Raw genomic sequence first — 15,898 nt, forward strand, 5'->3', positions numbered from 1 at the left:
TAGGGCAAGGAAAGACATAGGACAAGGAAAGACACAGGGCAAGGAAAGACATAGGGCAAGGAAAGACATAGGACAAGCTAAGGACACAGGGCAAAGAAAGACATAGGGCAAGGAAAGAAATAGGACAAGCTAAGGACACAGGGCAAGGAAAGACATAGGGCAAGGAAAGACATAGGACAAGCTAAGGACACAGGGCAAGGAAAGACATAGGGCAAGGAAAGACATAGGACAAGCTAAGGACACAGGGCAAGGAAAGACATAGGGCAAGGAAAGACATAGGACAAGGAAAGACACAGGGCAAGGAAAGACATAGGACAAGGAAAGACACAGGGCAAGGAAAGACATAGGGCAAGGAAAGACATAGGACAAGCTAAGGACACAGGGCAAGGAAAGACATAGGGCAAGGAAAGACATAGGGCAAGGAAAGACATAGGGCAAGGAAAGACATAGGACAAGCTAACGACACAGGGCAAGGAAAGACATAGGACAAGGAAAGACACAGGGCAAGGAAAGACATAGGACAAGGAAAGACATAGGACAAGCTAAGGACATAGGGCAAGGAAAGACATAGGACAAGGAAAGACACAGGGCAAGGAAAGACATAGGACAAGGAAAGACACAGGGCAAGGAAAGACATAGGACAAGGAAAGACATAGGACAAGCTGAGGACACAGGGCAAGGAAAGACATAGGGCAAGGAAAGACATAGGACAAGCTAAGGACACAGGGCAAGGAAAGACATAGGGCAAGGAAAGACATAGGACAAGCTAAGGACACAGGGCAAGGAAAGATATAGGGCAAGGAAAGACATAGGACAAGCTAAGGACACAGGGCAAGGAAAGACATAGGGCAAGGAAAGACATAGGGCAAGGACAGACATAGGACAAGCTAAGGACACAGGGCAAGGAAAGACATAGGGCAAGGAAAGACATAGGGCAAGGAAAGACATAGAACAAGGAAAGACATAGGGCAAGGAAAGACATAGGGCAAGGAAAGACATAGGGCAAGGACAGACATAGGACAAGGAAAGACATAGGACAAGCTGAGGACACAGAGCAAGGAAAGACATAGGACAAGGAAAAACATAGGACAAGGAAAGACATAGGGCAAGGAAAGACATAGGACAAGGAAAGACATAGGGCAAGGAAAGACATAGGACAAGGAAAGACATAGGGCAAGGAAAGACATAGGGCAAGGAAATACACAGGGCAAGGAAAGACATAGGGCAAGGAAAGACATAGGACAAGCTAAGGACACAGGGCAAGGAAAGACATAGGGCAAGGAAAGACATAGGGCAAGGAAAGACACAGGGCAAGGAAAGACATAGGACAAGCTAAGGACAAAGGGCAAGGAAAGACATAGGGCAAGGAAAGACATAGGACAAGGAAAGACATAGGGCAAGGAAAGACATAGGGCAAGGAAAGACATAGGGCAAGGAAAGACATAGGGCAAGGAAAGACATAGGACAAGCTAAGGACACAGGGCAAGGAAAGACATAGGGCAAGGAAAGACATAGAACAAGGAAAGACATAGGGCAAGGAAAGACATAGGGCAAGGAAAGACATAGGGCAAGGACAGACATAGGACAAGGAAAGACATAGGACAAGCTGAGGACACAGAGCAAGGAAAGACATAGGACAAGGAAAAACATAGGACAAGGAAAGACATAGGGCAAGGAAAGACATAGGACAAGGAAAGACATAGGGCAAGGAAAGACATAGGACAAGGAAAGACATAGGGCAAGGAAAGACATAGGGCAAGGAAATACACAGGGCAAGGAAAGACATAGGGCAAGGAAAGACATAGGACAAGCTAAGGACTTAGGGCAAGGAAAGACATAGGGCAAGGAAAGACACAGGGCAAGGAAAGACATAGGACAAGGAAAGACATAGGACAAGCTAAGGACACAGGGCAAGGAAAGACACAGGGCAAGGAAAGACATAGGACAAGGAAAGACACAGGGCAAGGAAAGACATAGGGCAAGGAAAGACATAGGACAAGGAAAGACATAGGGCAAGGAAAGACACAGGGCAAGGAAAGACATAGGACAAGGAAAGACATAGGACAAGGAAAGACATAGGGCAAGGAAAGACATAGGGCAAGGAAAGACATAGGACAAGGAAAGACATAGGACAAGGAAAGATATAGGACAAGGAAAGACATAGGACAAGGAAAGACATAGGACAAGGAAAGACATAGGACAAGGAAAGACATAGGACAAGGAAAGACATAGGACAAGATTTGATATAGAAAAAGTCAGACATATCACAACCTAAGAGCATAAGAGATGGTAGGATTTAGAAAAACCTTAGCATACGACAAGCTTAGGACAAAGAACATGGAAGGACATAGGACACGGTTTTATGTAGAAAAAAATTGAACATACGACAAGCTAAGGATATGGGACTAGAAAGGACATTAGAGAAGGTTTGATATTAGACAAGTTCTAGGTTTTACATGTAAAAATGCTTAACAGGACAATTCATTTTTGATAAAACTCAAGGTCTGAGACTATGTATGACAGCATTGGATATGCGATAAAGCTTGACATAAACGAATCTACGATATATTTCTAAGGGCCCACGTTGATTATTGATGAACTGGCTGACATTTCACTAATTTTCTCAATTGCTGTGGACACGAAAAAGTTTTTTTTTACAAGTTACTATTTTCTATTAGCCTTTAACGACTAACCACCTTACAAGATCGAAACCGCAGCGGTTTAAATTTACCGCAAGGAATTATTTATTCCCAATTTCGACCCAATATGTTTTTGAAAGACAACATAATACAAATTTAGCACTTCCTTTTCGCTTCAGCTTATAGGCCTAATTCTAATTCAATGCATTTATACCTCGACCAGAAAGTCTTCAGTATTTGAAAGTATTATTTCATTCTTTATATGATCTTACAGTTACGCTGGTTAACCGAACAATAATCAGAACATCATCATGGGGGTTCAATCTTCATGTGACCCTGTTTATAATGCGGTCGTTTTCTGTGCTACATAGAACAGTTTTGTAACATATCAATTCCATGGTTTATCAATGTATCAAGTCTATAATACTAGAATAGGAGGCGCGGTGGCTGAGCGGTAAAGCGTTTGGCTTCTGAACCGAGGTCCCGTGTTTGAACCCTGGTTAAGACTGGCACCTTTAATTTGGGGCGCCTCTGAGTCCACCCAGCTCTAATGGGTAGCTGACATTAGTTGGGGAAAAGTAAAAGGGGTTGGTCGTTGTGCTGGCAGCCTGGTCGTCCAGTATTCGCGCTGGACTATCGTTCAGACTTGTGCATGGTCCCGGGTTCATACCCTGCCCGCTGCCATCCCCCGTCGTCCTGCGGGAAGTTTGGACTAGGAAGTAATGTATCATCAACTCTGAAGGAACATCCGAAACATGGGAAAAATTTCACAAGCAAAAACATGACACCCTCGTTAACCGTGGGCCACAGAAACAGATTAACTTTACATCCTCTGCCCTATAGATTGCAAGGTCTGAAAGGGAAACTTTACTTACTTTTATAATACTGGACTTGTAATGAAAAAGATTATGTAAGTATATGGAAGAACACATTTTGCTGTTATCATGCTTTGGATTAGACTAACTGAAACTCATATGCTAATTATGTTTCTTTTTCAGCGACTCCAAACTTACCAGAGACAACGATGACACCAAAATGGTCACAAATGACCACCATCCCCCAAAGTGTAAACAGTTCCAGGCCTTCAGGGAATAGCAGTATCTCTTCCAGAAGTAAGTTGGCTTACTTCGCCCTTTTTTAAAAAATAAATCAGACTTTAATAATGTCACTTTTGCTTCTCTAGATGTTTTGTTTGTTTTTAAAAATGAGGACATCTCTTTATGAATGAAGATGAGTCCTTGTCTAAACTTTATGCCGGACAGCATTGAATGACGGTCTGCAGGGTTCAAACTTGAGCCCATAGCGACCACATTTCGATGCGCATACCACGCAGCCATCTGTGTCTAGATGTACAAATGTGGCTCTTCGAGTTGATAGTCATTTATTTCACCAGCTGATGACGTTCTACGCGTTTCTGTTCGACTACATTCACGTTTAAGACTGTTATTTTTCACAACCAACGACGTGTACTAACATTTTTTTTCAAGTACTCAAGGATGTACTATTACTTTTTTTCAACCACACAAAAGATGTACTATTACTTTTTTTCAACCACACAAAAGATGTACTATTGGTGTGTTTTTTCAACCACACAAAAGATGTACTATTGGTGTGTTTTTTCAACCACACAAAAGATGTACTATTAGTGTGTTTCTTCAGCCACACAAAAGATGCATGAATAGTTTTTTTAACCAAACAAAATATGTACTATTACCTTTTTCAACCACACAAAAGATGTACTAATAGTTTTTTCTCAACCACACAAAAGATGTACTAATAGTTTTTTCTCAACCACACAAAAGATGTACTAATAGTTTTTTCTCAACCATACAAAAGATGTACTAATAGTTTTTTTTAAGCATTCAAAGGTTGCACAAACAATTTTTTTTCAACCACACAATGACTATATTGACAGTTTCTTCTCAAACCTTCACAGTTTGCACCACGCCCTATCATTACGGAGAGAACTGCCGCTACAGCTGTAAGCATTGTTTATCAGACTGTGACAAGGTCAACGGCTCATGTGATGATTGTTACCCAGGATACGAGGATCCGGAACTCGCTTGCACCACAGGTAGTATCTTTAGTGTTTAATTGCCATTATTTTTATTAGTTCATCGATAGATATTTTTTTCGGTGTATTTAAAATAACGAAATAGGATGAAGTTTTCACAGCGCGACGCCATGATGCTCTGTCATGTGCTTCTGTCTCCCAGGTGGCTGTGTTTATGCTGAATGCTTTCAGGTTTGAGGGTGTCCCTGAAGCGTTTTCTTAGTCCGCCGTGTGAGCGCTTTCCTTCCCTTAAATTGCCATACAGGAGTTGTTTAGGGATGCGGCGGTCTTCCATTCTGCAGACATGTCCTGCCCATTGCAGCTGGAACTGCATCAGGATTGTGCGGATGCTTTTCAGACCCGCTCTTCGAAGGACTTCAGTATCTGGTATTTTGTCTTGCCATTTGACATTCAGTATTTTTCCTAACCCAAACAAATTTAGGGCCAATTAAAGGAAATACAATCCATTAGCATTGTCCAATATGATAGTTTACGTGTTCAACATTATCTCCCTCTAGGAAAACAATCGTTGACTGAATCGCCTATCGTATCTCGATTGACCCTAGTGTCCCTCATCAAGATATGTAATCATGAAGGTGCTCCTAAGATTTCATGTAAGAAGGAAGCTTAAAATGCCATCACGTGCTAATCTAAGGGTATTTAAGTCCATCACTTGCTAATCTAAAGGGTATTTTCTTATTCAGTGCAAGGAAAATATGGTGACTGGTCCCAATGGCATTGCTTACAAAATTGTAAGGATACAAGCATGGTGAAACAGAGGTAATCACACAGATAGATAGATAGATAGATAGATAGATAGATAGATAGATAGATAGATAGATTGATAAATAGATAGAATCCAACATTACCGAGGAGAACAGTGTGTAACTTGGCTACGCTCTCCCAGTTACCACCTGAATAATTGGTCACACCAAGCGCAAACATGACCATTGTCCGGCTGTGGTTGATTTAGGGTAATCATTTCGTTGTTTACGTCTGTCATCGGCTCGGATGTTTTGTTGGTCTCAAATGTGTAGCCCGAAGCCTTTGTAAGAGATCTCCAGATGTCTCGTTGGAAAACCGCCTATAGACTGTTACTCTGACCACCTTTCTAAGTACGTCTTTCATACGGGGTACGCTCCTGCCCAGCATGGCTGTCGAAGTACAAGCGAAAAGAGTAGGTGAAAATACACAGCCCTGCAATAACCATTCTCTGATGGGGGGGGGGAGTGATCAGATAGGTCACAATTTTGTCAAACATTGGCCTTTTGTCCCACATGAAGCTGCTTAAGAATGGACCTAGGTAGGCTTTTGAGGTAGGACAAAATCCTCCATAAGCAATCGCGACTGACCGTATCGAAAGCCTTGTTGAAATCTACAAGGGCAGGGTTTACGTCGAGGCTCTTCTCTCTGTGTTTTACTTGTAATTGTAGCAAAAGTAATATCTTGTTTGGTGTGTTTTTACCAGCTGTAAAGCCACAATGGCTCTCAGATAGCATCTCGTTCAATAAAGAGTTGGTCAGTCGATGAAGCAGGATTCTTGCAATGATTTTTCTCGTTTCTTCTGTGTGATGCTTCGAGAGTTAGAGCAGTCAGACTTGTCACCCATTGTGTACAGGGAGATCTGGTGGAACTGTGAAATTGTCCCAGCGTAGAGAGAACAAGTTTGTTGGTCTGTCAGTTTGGGAAACACTTCTGATTTCAATATTTCCACCGGAAGTTCATCAGAGTCAGATGCTTTGTGGTTTTTTTTTTTCTGTTTAGGTTGACTGATTGCAATTACAACTTCCTCAAATGCCGGCGAGTCATCCAGTACAGAGAAAGAGGGAGATAAATAGAGAGGGACAAAGAAAGAAAGAGAAAGAGAGAGAGTGAGAGTGAGAGAGAAAGACAAATGTACAAGGATCATTTTTATTTTTAGTCATTTTTTTTTAGTGTATGCCTTTAAGGACTTAGTTAATATACAATCATACAATTTGTACTAGAGCCACAAAACGTAATTTCTAGATTTAAATCTAGACCACTTTTACCATGCGAAGACATGAGTTATCGAAATCGGCCCAAGCACTCGGCAACCAGCACCTCCTGGAGAGTTATACTTATTGGTACACAAATAATACATTCTTAACGTTATGCGTTTCTATGACAACAGGTTGTGTAAAAAGTCTTCCAAATGTTCCGGGGACATAGTGGTCAGACGATACGGGAATTGTTACAGAAAAATGTGCCCAGAAAGTAAGTATGCGTAAACTTTTGTTACAGCATTCATAATGTAACAGTTATAATCATTTTTATATAGCAGTATACATATATATGTTTGTCCTGGATGTGGCAAAATATGTAGGTCACCGCTGGGGCTGCGTAGCCTTCGGAAATACTGCATTCCTTATTAATCTTCGAACTCGAAGACAAGCCTTAGTATTATTTTATTTCATATATATATATATATATATATATATAATGACTTACATTTAGAGAAGAATACCCCTGTAAAATTGTTTGTAAAATTTTTTCCATGTTTCGGATGTTCCTTCAGAGTTAGAGATAATTTATTTCCTAGTGCGAACCTCCCGCATGACGACGGGGGATGGGAGCGGAATGGTTTGAATCCAGGACTGAACGGCAGTCCAGCGCGCAAACAGCAGCCATCCACGCCTGCAATTAATCGTAACTTCACTGCTAAGTAACTTTTCGCGTCTGAAAGGGGACGTCTGCTGCAATAACGTGCCCAGTGTGCAGATGAACATTTCGGGCTCACATAGGTCTCACTAGAGGAGGCACAAAACACTAGTGCAAAGCCCTCAGCCCCTTGGATGACAGAAGTAACTTTCGTCAAACCACGATGGAATATAAATCTCAGTCTTCACCAGGATTTGAAACCCGGACCCCAAGCACGTGATGTTGGAACGATTATAAGTAGAATAGTAATAATGATGATAAGATAATAATATAGTAAACAGTGTAAATAAAGTAACGTTTCCCTTTCAGACCTTGCGATGATGTTTTGGTAATCTGTTTCTTTGGCTAACGGTTAAAGAGCAGCACAAAGACCAACCGTATTTACTTTCCCCAACTAAAGCCAGGTATCCATTAGACTTGGGTGGACTCAGATGCGTCCTTAAAAATTCCGAAATTGAATAACCCAGTCATCATCGAGATTCGAACCCAGGACGCAAGTTCAACCTCTCAATCACCTCGCCCCCAAGTCCCAGTTTACAGTGTCGTGTGATTGTTGTAACACTCTGTCTTGAAGGTTGTCAAAAGTTTACTTGGGGTGTTTACTGCGCTCATGACTGCTCAAACTGCGGTGAGGACTGCAACAAGTTTAACGGGTCTTGCAAATGGTGCAGAGCTGGATTCAAAGGACACGACAAAGCCTGTGCAGACAGTAAGTAGGCTAGAGCAGTGATGCCCAAAATACGGCCCCGCGGGCCAGATCCGGCCCGCGACGTGGTTCCATCAGGCCCGCCGAAACGTCGGCACAAAGTGTAAAAATGTATCTTTACCTACGTTTGGGCCCTCACTTTTTTCCGATGGATTGGTATTATGATCTTTAACATTTGTGTGTTTATGAATTTGAAACTGAATGTAGAATCTACCACGAAAAGTAAACATATCTTTATTTTTTTTGTTGAACATATTAATAAGCCAACATATTTATTTTATAAAGAAAGTGGGGCCACGACAACATAAAAACGGCATTATAAAATAAATATCGCGGCATTATTGGCATGAGTCGCTAATAAAAGATTGTTTAACTACTGCTAGAGATTGGAGGATCCATGTGAATATTGACCAAAAAGAGACCAAAATATTTAGTCGGTTGTAAAGCAATCTACACTGACGCTCACATTTGAAGTAGAGAAATGAAACTGTTTTCGGACACGTAAAAAATATGCCCAATAACCTATTAATTAAGTATTAAATCCACAATTTCTACCAAAATAGTTTCAGAACTATTTCATTTCGATTTTGAAACTTTTCGGTCATGTGGCCCGCGAGACGAGTGTCGGAAATTAAAACGGCCCGCGGTCCGAATTAGGTTGGGCATCACTGGGCTGGAGGATGGCTACACGTTGACTCGACATATTTGATTTTACGACAATACACAATGCATCGAAAATAGTTTAAAAACAGAAAACATTTAATTATTTATAAAGCCGGAAGATAGAAACTAGCAACATTTAAATGTTAATTTAATGATCTAACGGGAAGAACTTCACATTTATAACTAATAATAACTATAAATCTTAATAATGTAGAATTTATTTATCTTTTTCATTATAATTGTTGTTTTTTTTTTAAATTGATTATGTTTTGATAGGTACATTCTCTTGTTCGGTAATAGCGTTTTTTTTTCTGCTACCACTTCTGTTCAAGAATTTAATAGGCTTTCCAGATGATCGAACTATTTCATATTTTTTCTTCATGAGCATTTAAAGCAGCATTATGCTTCTCTGCACGGACTTACGGACAAAATGGTGGCTTCCAAACCGAGAGGTACCAGGTTTAAATCTAGGTGAAGGCTGGGATTTTAATTTTGGAATATTATCTTATCTTATATAATACAGACGTTACTTTAAAAAAGAAGATGATTACGTCCTACGCATCATGCATTCAGTCATGCATATTAACCAATGACCTAAATTCTGCCAAGTCACTGGTTTTCCTGGTCAGCTCAGGCAACCCATTCCATGCTCTAACAGCACTAGTGAAGAAGGAGTATTTGTACAAATTTATCCTAGCATATGGGATGAGATATGCACATGCATCTTTGTGTCTTTCTGAGTATTTTATTAAATTTTGTTTTTGTATTTGAAGATTATGGTTCAGTGTTTTATGCATAATTGCTACTTTACTTTTGAATATTCTGTCCTGAAGGCTTTCTAAATTTAGTGATTTAACTAAAGGTGTTACTCTAGTCAAATGTGAATATTCGTTTGTTATGAATCTCAGTGCTCTAAATTGTGTCTGTTCCAGTTTCTTAATGTTTTCTTGAGTTGAGGGGTCCCAAACACAGGATGCATATTCTATTATTGGCCTAACTAAGGTTAAATAGCATTTTAGTTTTATGTTCTTATTTGATTTATAAAAAGATCAGTATCACGCCTCTGAGTCCACCCCACTTTAATAATATCCGACATTTGTTCGGTAAAGTAAAGGAGGTTGGTCGTTTCACTGGCCACATGACATGCTCGTTGTCCGTGGGAGAGATGACCTTTACATCATCTCCCATATAGATCTCAAGGTCTGAAAGGAGTCATTTACTTTTTTCCCTTAGGAAGAATAAAGATTCAAACTTTGCTATCATGATGATAAAAGCAAAACAGGGACAGTCAAATTTTAAGCCTCCTTAAACAGATTTTGTTCCTTGGTTTCCCAAAGTTTATTATTTTGACTACTTCCTTAAATTCTGGTTTTGTTCGTTTTTTTTTCGCTTTCTAGCTATTCTAAAGTAAGATAATGTGACACAGTCTAGCGTAACGCTAGTCCGCTTGTATAGCAATCACAAAATAGAAATCAAGTTTATAATGTTTTTGTTGGCCTTTGTTTAATGGACATCATTCACCAATCGTAAACAAACAACATTTAGTCACGTGATCTTATTGATAAAACAATGGAAAAAAACTGTCACGTGACAACCATCATTAATTAAACATGAGATCGTAAATTATATAGAAGATATAGAGCGCCACGTGGCTAAATGTTGTTTGTTTACGATTGGCGAATGAGGTCCATTGCGAAGCGACTATGGATCAGCTCCTTGAAATGAAAGTCTGCGTGTTAGCTAATTTTCTCCTTTTTTTCCAAGCTTTGAATGTTTTCAAAGGAATTTACAATATGGAACAGTTGAATAGCACACATTGAAATTTAAGAATAAATATGGCCATATGATGCTTAAGTTAAATTACGTCAAATTAAAGTAAAGTTCGGACTTTACGATGTATAGGGCAGATGATGCTAAGGTCGTCTGTTTCTATGGCCAAAGGTTAAAGAGCAGGGTGTTATGTGTCCAGCACAACAACCAACCGTCTTGGCTCTCCTCAACTAAAGTCAGGTACCCATTAGAGTTGGGTGGACCCAAGGGCGCCCTAAAAATCATGGAATTCAAAATTCCAGTCCTCACCGATAATTGCACCCAGGACCTCCAAGTTCCGAAGCCAAGCGCTTAACCACTCAGTCACAGAGCCCCCTACATACTTAAGTTTTATTGACACACAATTAACAAAGTATTGTAAATCTACTGTCAAAGAATTTATAGCACAATGAAACTCTAGTGGCCGGATCTGAATGGATGTTTTGTATTTCCCATTTTGATTGCATATCTAGAAATGATAATTCTGCATAAATGGAAATTTATTATCTTATTTTAACTCTGCCACAAGAAGATTTAATGAGGTTATTACATAATATCAACCGTAGCTATTAGCAGCAAACGATGCGTCTTATATCTAATGAACGCATAGTTAACACAGGGGCGCCCCAGGGGGCTGTAACATCGCCATTGTGGTTCATTTTGTACACCAATGATTTTCAATCCGATAGTTATTGTTGCTCCTTCACAAAATTCGCTGATGATGCGGCTCTTCTTGCCCTGCTCTCAGAGAGCTCAGACGTAAATGAGTATTTCAAAGAACTAGAACACATTGAGGAATACTGTAAAGATAATTTTTTATTATTAAATGTAAAAAAACCAAAGAAATGATAATCGATTTTCGTAGGGACAAGAAGGGAAATGATATTGTTTCTGTAGCTGGAGAGACTATTGAAATTGTGCAAACCTTTAAATACCTTGATACTATCCTAGACAATAAACTAAATTTTACTGCAAATACTGATTATATCAGCAAAAAAGGGCAGCAAAGATTACGACTACTAAGAAAACTGTCCTCGTTTAATGTTAGCGAAAAGGCCTTGGCTATGTTTTATCACGCTCACATCTGCAATATTTTAAGTTTCAATATCACTGCCTGGTATGGCAATCTGAGCATTAAAAATAAAAATAAACTTAATAGAATCCTAAATGCTGCTGGCAAAATCATTGGCAAAAAACAAACCCCATTTGGGCAGTTGTTTGAGACAAACATCTATAAAAAAGCTAACAAGATCCTCGAAATAAAGAATCACCCTTTGTGTCAGGATTTTGTGATTTTACCATCACAAAAGAGATACAAGACACCGATAGCAAAGACAAACAGACACAAACAGTCTTTTGTTCCCCTGGCAATCAAATCATTAAATAAGAACAATCTGGTATAAACTTTGTCACATGTAAATTATGAGTGCGTCTGGTGTGAATGTACACTTTGGTTTCTTATAGTTATAATGTTTTTTGTTTGGTGTAATGCACAAATTGTAAGACAAATTTCCTTACGGATAATAAAGATTATTATTATGTTAGAAATGAACGAGTAGTCATTCTCTGGCGCTGCCAGGGTCGAGTTTCGCTAAAGAGAAACAAAATTCATCGTAGTCCCTTTAACAGTTTCCACTGAGGAATTTTCTGGTGATGTGGCAGGTCTGCAGCAGTACCGCCCTCTGACAGGCAACGAAGATGTTCCTAGGAATGTTAAGGGCCTTGAAGGTGTCTGTGAGGTCAGTTGTTATTATCCCCTCGGTTGATATAACAATGGGGTATATTGTTATTTTGGACAATTTCCATAGACGCTTAATCTCCAAGCCTAGGTTCCCATATTTTCTTTGTTTTTCTATCTCAGTTTTTCTTAAATTATGAGACAGTGGTACGGCGATATCGATAATGGTAGCGGTTTTTTCTTTTTTATCGATGAACAGCAGATCCGGGCGATTGAAATCTACCGTTTTGTCGGTCAGAATAGGCCTATCCCAGTACAGCAGATGTTCAGTAGACTCGAGAACCTCTTGCGGAGAGTATTTATAATAAGGGGGAGTGTCCTTACCGATCCATTCCAACTGCTACATATGCATGTGAGACATGGAAGTCATCTGTAAAAATTGAGAAAAGACTAAATGTGGCTCAACAGAGATGGCTGAGACGGATTTTGGGAGTCAGTTACACAGACCGGATCTCAAACAAGGAAATCCTTTGCCGAACTGGGAGTCGAACACTTAGTGAGGTTGTGACTGAGCGTCGCATGAGGTTTGCGGGACATGTTCTACGTCAAAATGAATTACGCACACCAAGAGTTGCGATAACATGGAAGCCAAAACGAGGAAAGCGCAAACAGGGACGTCCTCGTATTACCTGGCGACACACCTTCATGGAGGACCTCAGAACAGTGGACACCAGATGGGAAGAGGCTTCAGACATTGCCAGTGACAGATCATTATGGAGACAGCTTGCCGCCCAATGCGCCGAACGGCGCAGGAGGACCTAAGTCTAAGTCTAAGTCTAAGTCCTTACCGATCAATTTGTACGTCAAAGCCAGGTGTTGGTGTATTAACTTTGCAACTTGGTTATGACGACCTAGGTGCGACCTAGGTAGGCTGATTCTGATAGGGCTGAACATCCTGCCATAATGTGTTCAATCGACTCGCCCACATTTCCACATTTTCGGCATTTGTCGACAACATTATTATTATTATTATTATTATTATTATTATTATTATTATTATTATTATTATTATGACGTGAGACCAACTAATGTTTCTACTTCTTAGCTTGTGGGTTTAATGAGTTTGGAGTCAACTGTAGAGGCAACTGCAAGGCTGTTTGTGGTGAGGATTGCATGGACAGAAAAGAAGGATTCTGCCACGGTAAATATAGAAACTCACATCAGTCCATTATGTCGAGCAGGGGCAGCAACATTATTGAAGCGGTGGGCCGTACAGACATGTCAAACATCTCAAGGTGGGCGCACAAAAAATGTGAAAAATCTCAAGGTGGGCGCACAAAAAATGTGAAAAATCTCAAGGTGGTAGGTCGCACAAAAACACAAAAAAAAAGGATATGTCAAGGTGGGCAGCACAAAAATGTAAAAATATCTTAAGGTGGATAATGCCAAAAAAAATTAAGTTGTGGTCGGTGGGGGAGGGGGGGGGGGAGGAAGCCTCAAAATGTTGAAAAATCTCAAGAAGGCCGGAAAAAATTTAATATCTCAAGGTGAGCGCACAAAAATCTTAAGGTAGACCATTCAAAAATGTAGAAAGTTGTCCGCAACAGAAAGATACCTTAGAGAATAGATCAATACCTGAATAATCTAGGTTCTCTATAGTGTTGCAGATCACACGTAGTCTATAGAGTCTACAGACCAATATGTAGTTCATCATTTTAACATTTAAGTTACTAGATCTATGAGTAGACATACATTCATTCTGGTATATACATAATAATAACCAGTTTCCTTATGTTGCTTATCTTACCTTACCTTAGTCTGTTGGACGGTTGGGGCAGCAAGCAAGACTCGTCGACCATCTTTCTCCATTTCTCCCTGTCTTTTGCCTTGTTTAAGCAAATGTATTTGTATTTGTAAATTATGGTACAGTGTTTAATGTATTATAGCTAATTTAAATCTTTTGTCCTGAATCGCTGAAATGTTGCTTACAAATTAATAAGTACTTCCTCTATTGGAGATTTTCATGGTCAACTAAATAAAGTCAATGACGCTAAATTAAATTTCAAGGTTGGCAAAATATGGCAAAATATAAAAGATTGTAGCTTTAATTTTTATCAATATCTCAATGCATGGCAATTTATCTTCGTATCAAATCTCCTTTATCACCGGAAGGAAGTTGCCAAATTTGTTTTTTTTAAGTCTAAGAGTGAAAGCCGAAAACCTGTATCATAATGAAATTATTTTGTGCTGTAGCCGAATGAGCTCAAGAACATTTCACAATGCAGAGCTAAAGACTGCACACACAAACAACTATCCTTAACCTTTTAGAACAAACAAACCGTATCATCACTTACGTTTATTTTATACACCGGATGCACCAATAGGCTGGCTATTTATAGTTTTATCCTCCATGTTTGAAAATCTCCACTAGTGTCACAGATCAAATAAAATATGGAAAATCTGGAGAAAAAATTATAATTATAATCTTTCCTATTGTAAGAGTCGGCTTTTTAAATAGATAAGTTAAAATATAGATATGGTAAAGTTACACTAGTTACCATAATAATAAAAGAGTTTTTTTTTTTTCATAGGAGCAAAGGTAGATTTGCAACTGGTAGCCGTAGTCATTTCACTTTTTGCCATAGGCCTGGCCATCATCACCTACTCTTATATCTAGTAAGTGAACATAATTAAGTTCCAATCTCATTTTGTGTATATGTCATGAATTACAGACGCTACTACAAAACAGAAGATAATTACGTCATAATCGTCTTCACGTGTCAATCTAGCCATGCATGTTAACCAGTGACTTAAACCACCAGCGGATCCAGAACGTTTGAGTTGGGGGGGGGGGGCGATTTATTTCCGGACCCTAACCCAAACGCCCAGTAAACACCAACCCTATAAATAAACACACACACATGGAGCCCCAACGTCAAGCGTTTTAGTACATTCTTAACTGCAGAAAAGCATTCTCATGACATCTGAAGCTCTTTATTCATCCTATACAAATAGGCCTATATGAAACATAGCCATTTCCTGTTTGTTTCCATTGAGATAATGTTTCAAAAACCCAAGATCGAAACAATTCACGTTGATTTAAATCACCTTATGTACATTTAAATAGGTTGCTTACCTAGATTTATTTAGATTATGTATCTAAAAATTGCAAAAAAATAATTATGAGACGAGAGTACTCTTAATTTTGATGTTTAATTACTAGATCCATGGAACTATACTAATGGAACACCAGCTTCGAGTTTTTTACAAAGACAAAGAGAGACGAAGTGCCGTCGCGCATCTTTTTCGCGCACCATACCATTTTGAAAAATCGATGAGGATGCCAAAGAAGAAATTTACTCCGAGAGCCACTTGGATTGACCTTCATTGAGAGTAAAACTTCCCCACACTATATTTTATTAGATCTGTAAAAACTTTATCCATTTTCTGACTATCTGATAAAATAGATACAATTTCCCTGAATAAGAGATCGTCACAAAAGTTATTTTTTTCGATCACCCTATAAAATGCCACTTATTTTCCAAAAAATAGAATCTAAATTCCGAAAATACAATCTTTCAGTGTTTCTGTGTTTGGTTTATTTACACTAAATCTGGATGAAGACCTGTCTACCGTTCCGCCAAATGCGTATTTGTTATGATATACTAAAT

General features: G+C 39.2%; 1 protein-coding gene across 4 annotated transcripts in view; it reads left to right on the forward strand.

The window, feature by feature from the left end:
* LOC106050624 (uncharacterized) overlaps positions 1 to 15,898 on the forward strand; it is a 61,517-nt gene that overhangs the window by 29,077 nt on the left and 16,542 nt on the right. For 3 of the 4 annotated variants that reach the window (XM_056017200.1, XM_056017202.1, XM_056017203.1), the window contains 7 exons: positions 3,638 to 3,751; positions 4,576 to 4,713; positions 5,397 to 5,472; positions 6,845 to 6,927; positions 7,946 to 8,080; positions 13,333 to 13,428; positions 14,819 to 14,903. In XM_056017200.1, the coding sequence (XP_055873175.1) occupies positions 3,638 to 3,751; positions 4,576 to 4,713; positions 5,397 to 5,472; positions 6,845 to 6,927; positions 7,946 to 8,080; positions 13,333 to 13,428; positions 14,819 to 14,903 (727 nt within the window). The remainder of the gene's footprint in view (positions 1 to 3,637; positions 3,752 to 4,575; positions 4,714 to 5,396; positions 5,473 to 6,844; positions 6,928 to 7,945; positions 8,081 to 13,332; positions 13,429 to 14,818; positions 14,904 to 15,898) is intronic. The other variant, XM_056017201.1, reaches the window with a different exon arrangement.

This window comes from Biomphalaria glabrata, chromosome 18, assembly GCF_947242115.1.
Source record: "Biomphalaria glabrata chromosome 18, xgBioGlab47.1, whole genome shotgun sequence".
Classification (NCBI taxonomy): Eukaryota; Metazoa; Mollusca; class Gastropoda; family Planorbidae; genus Biomphalaria; species Biomphalaria glabrata.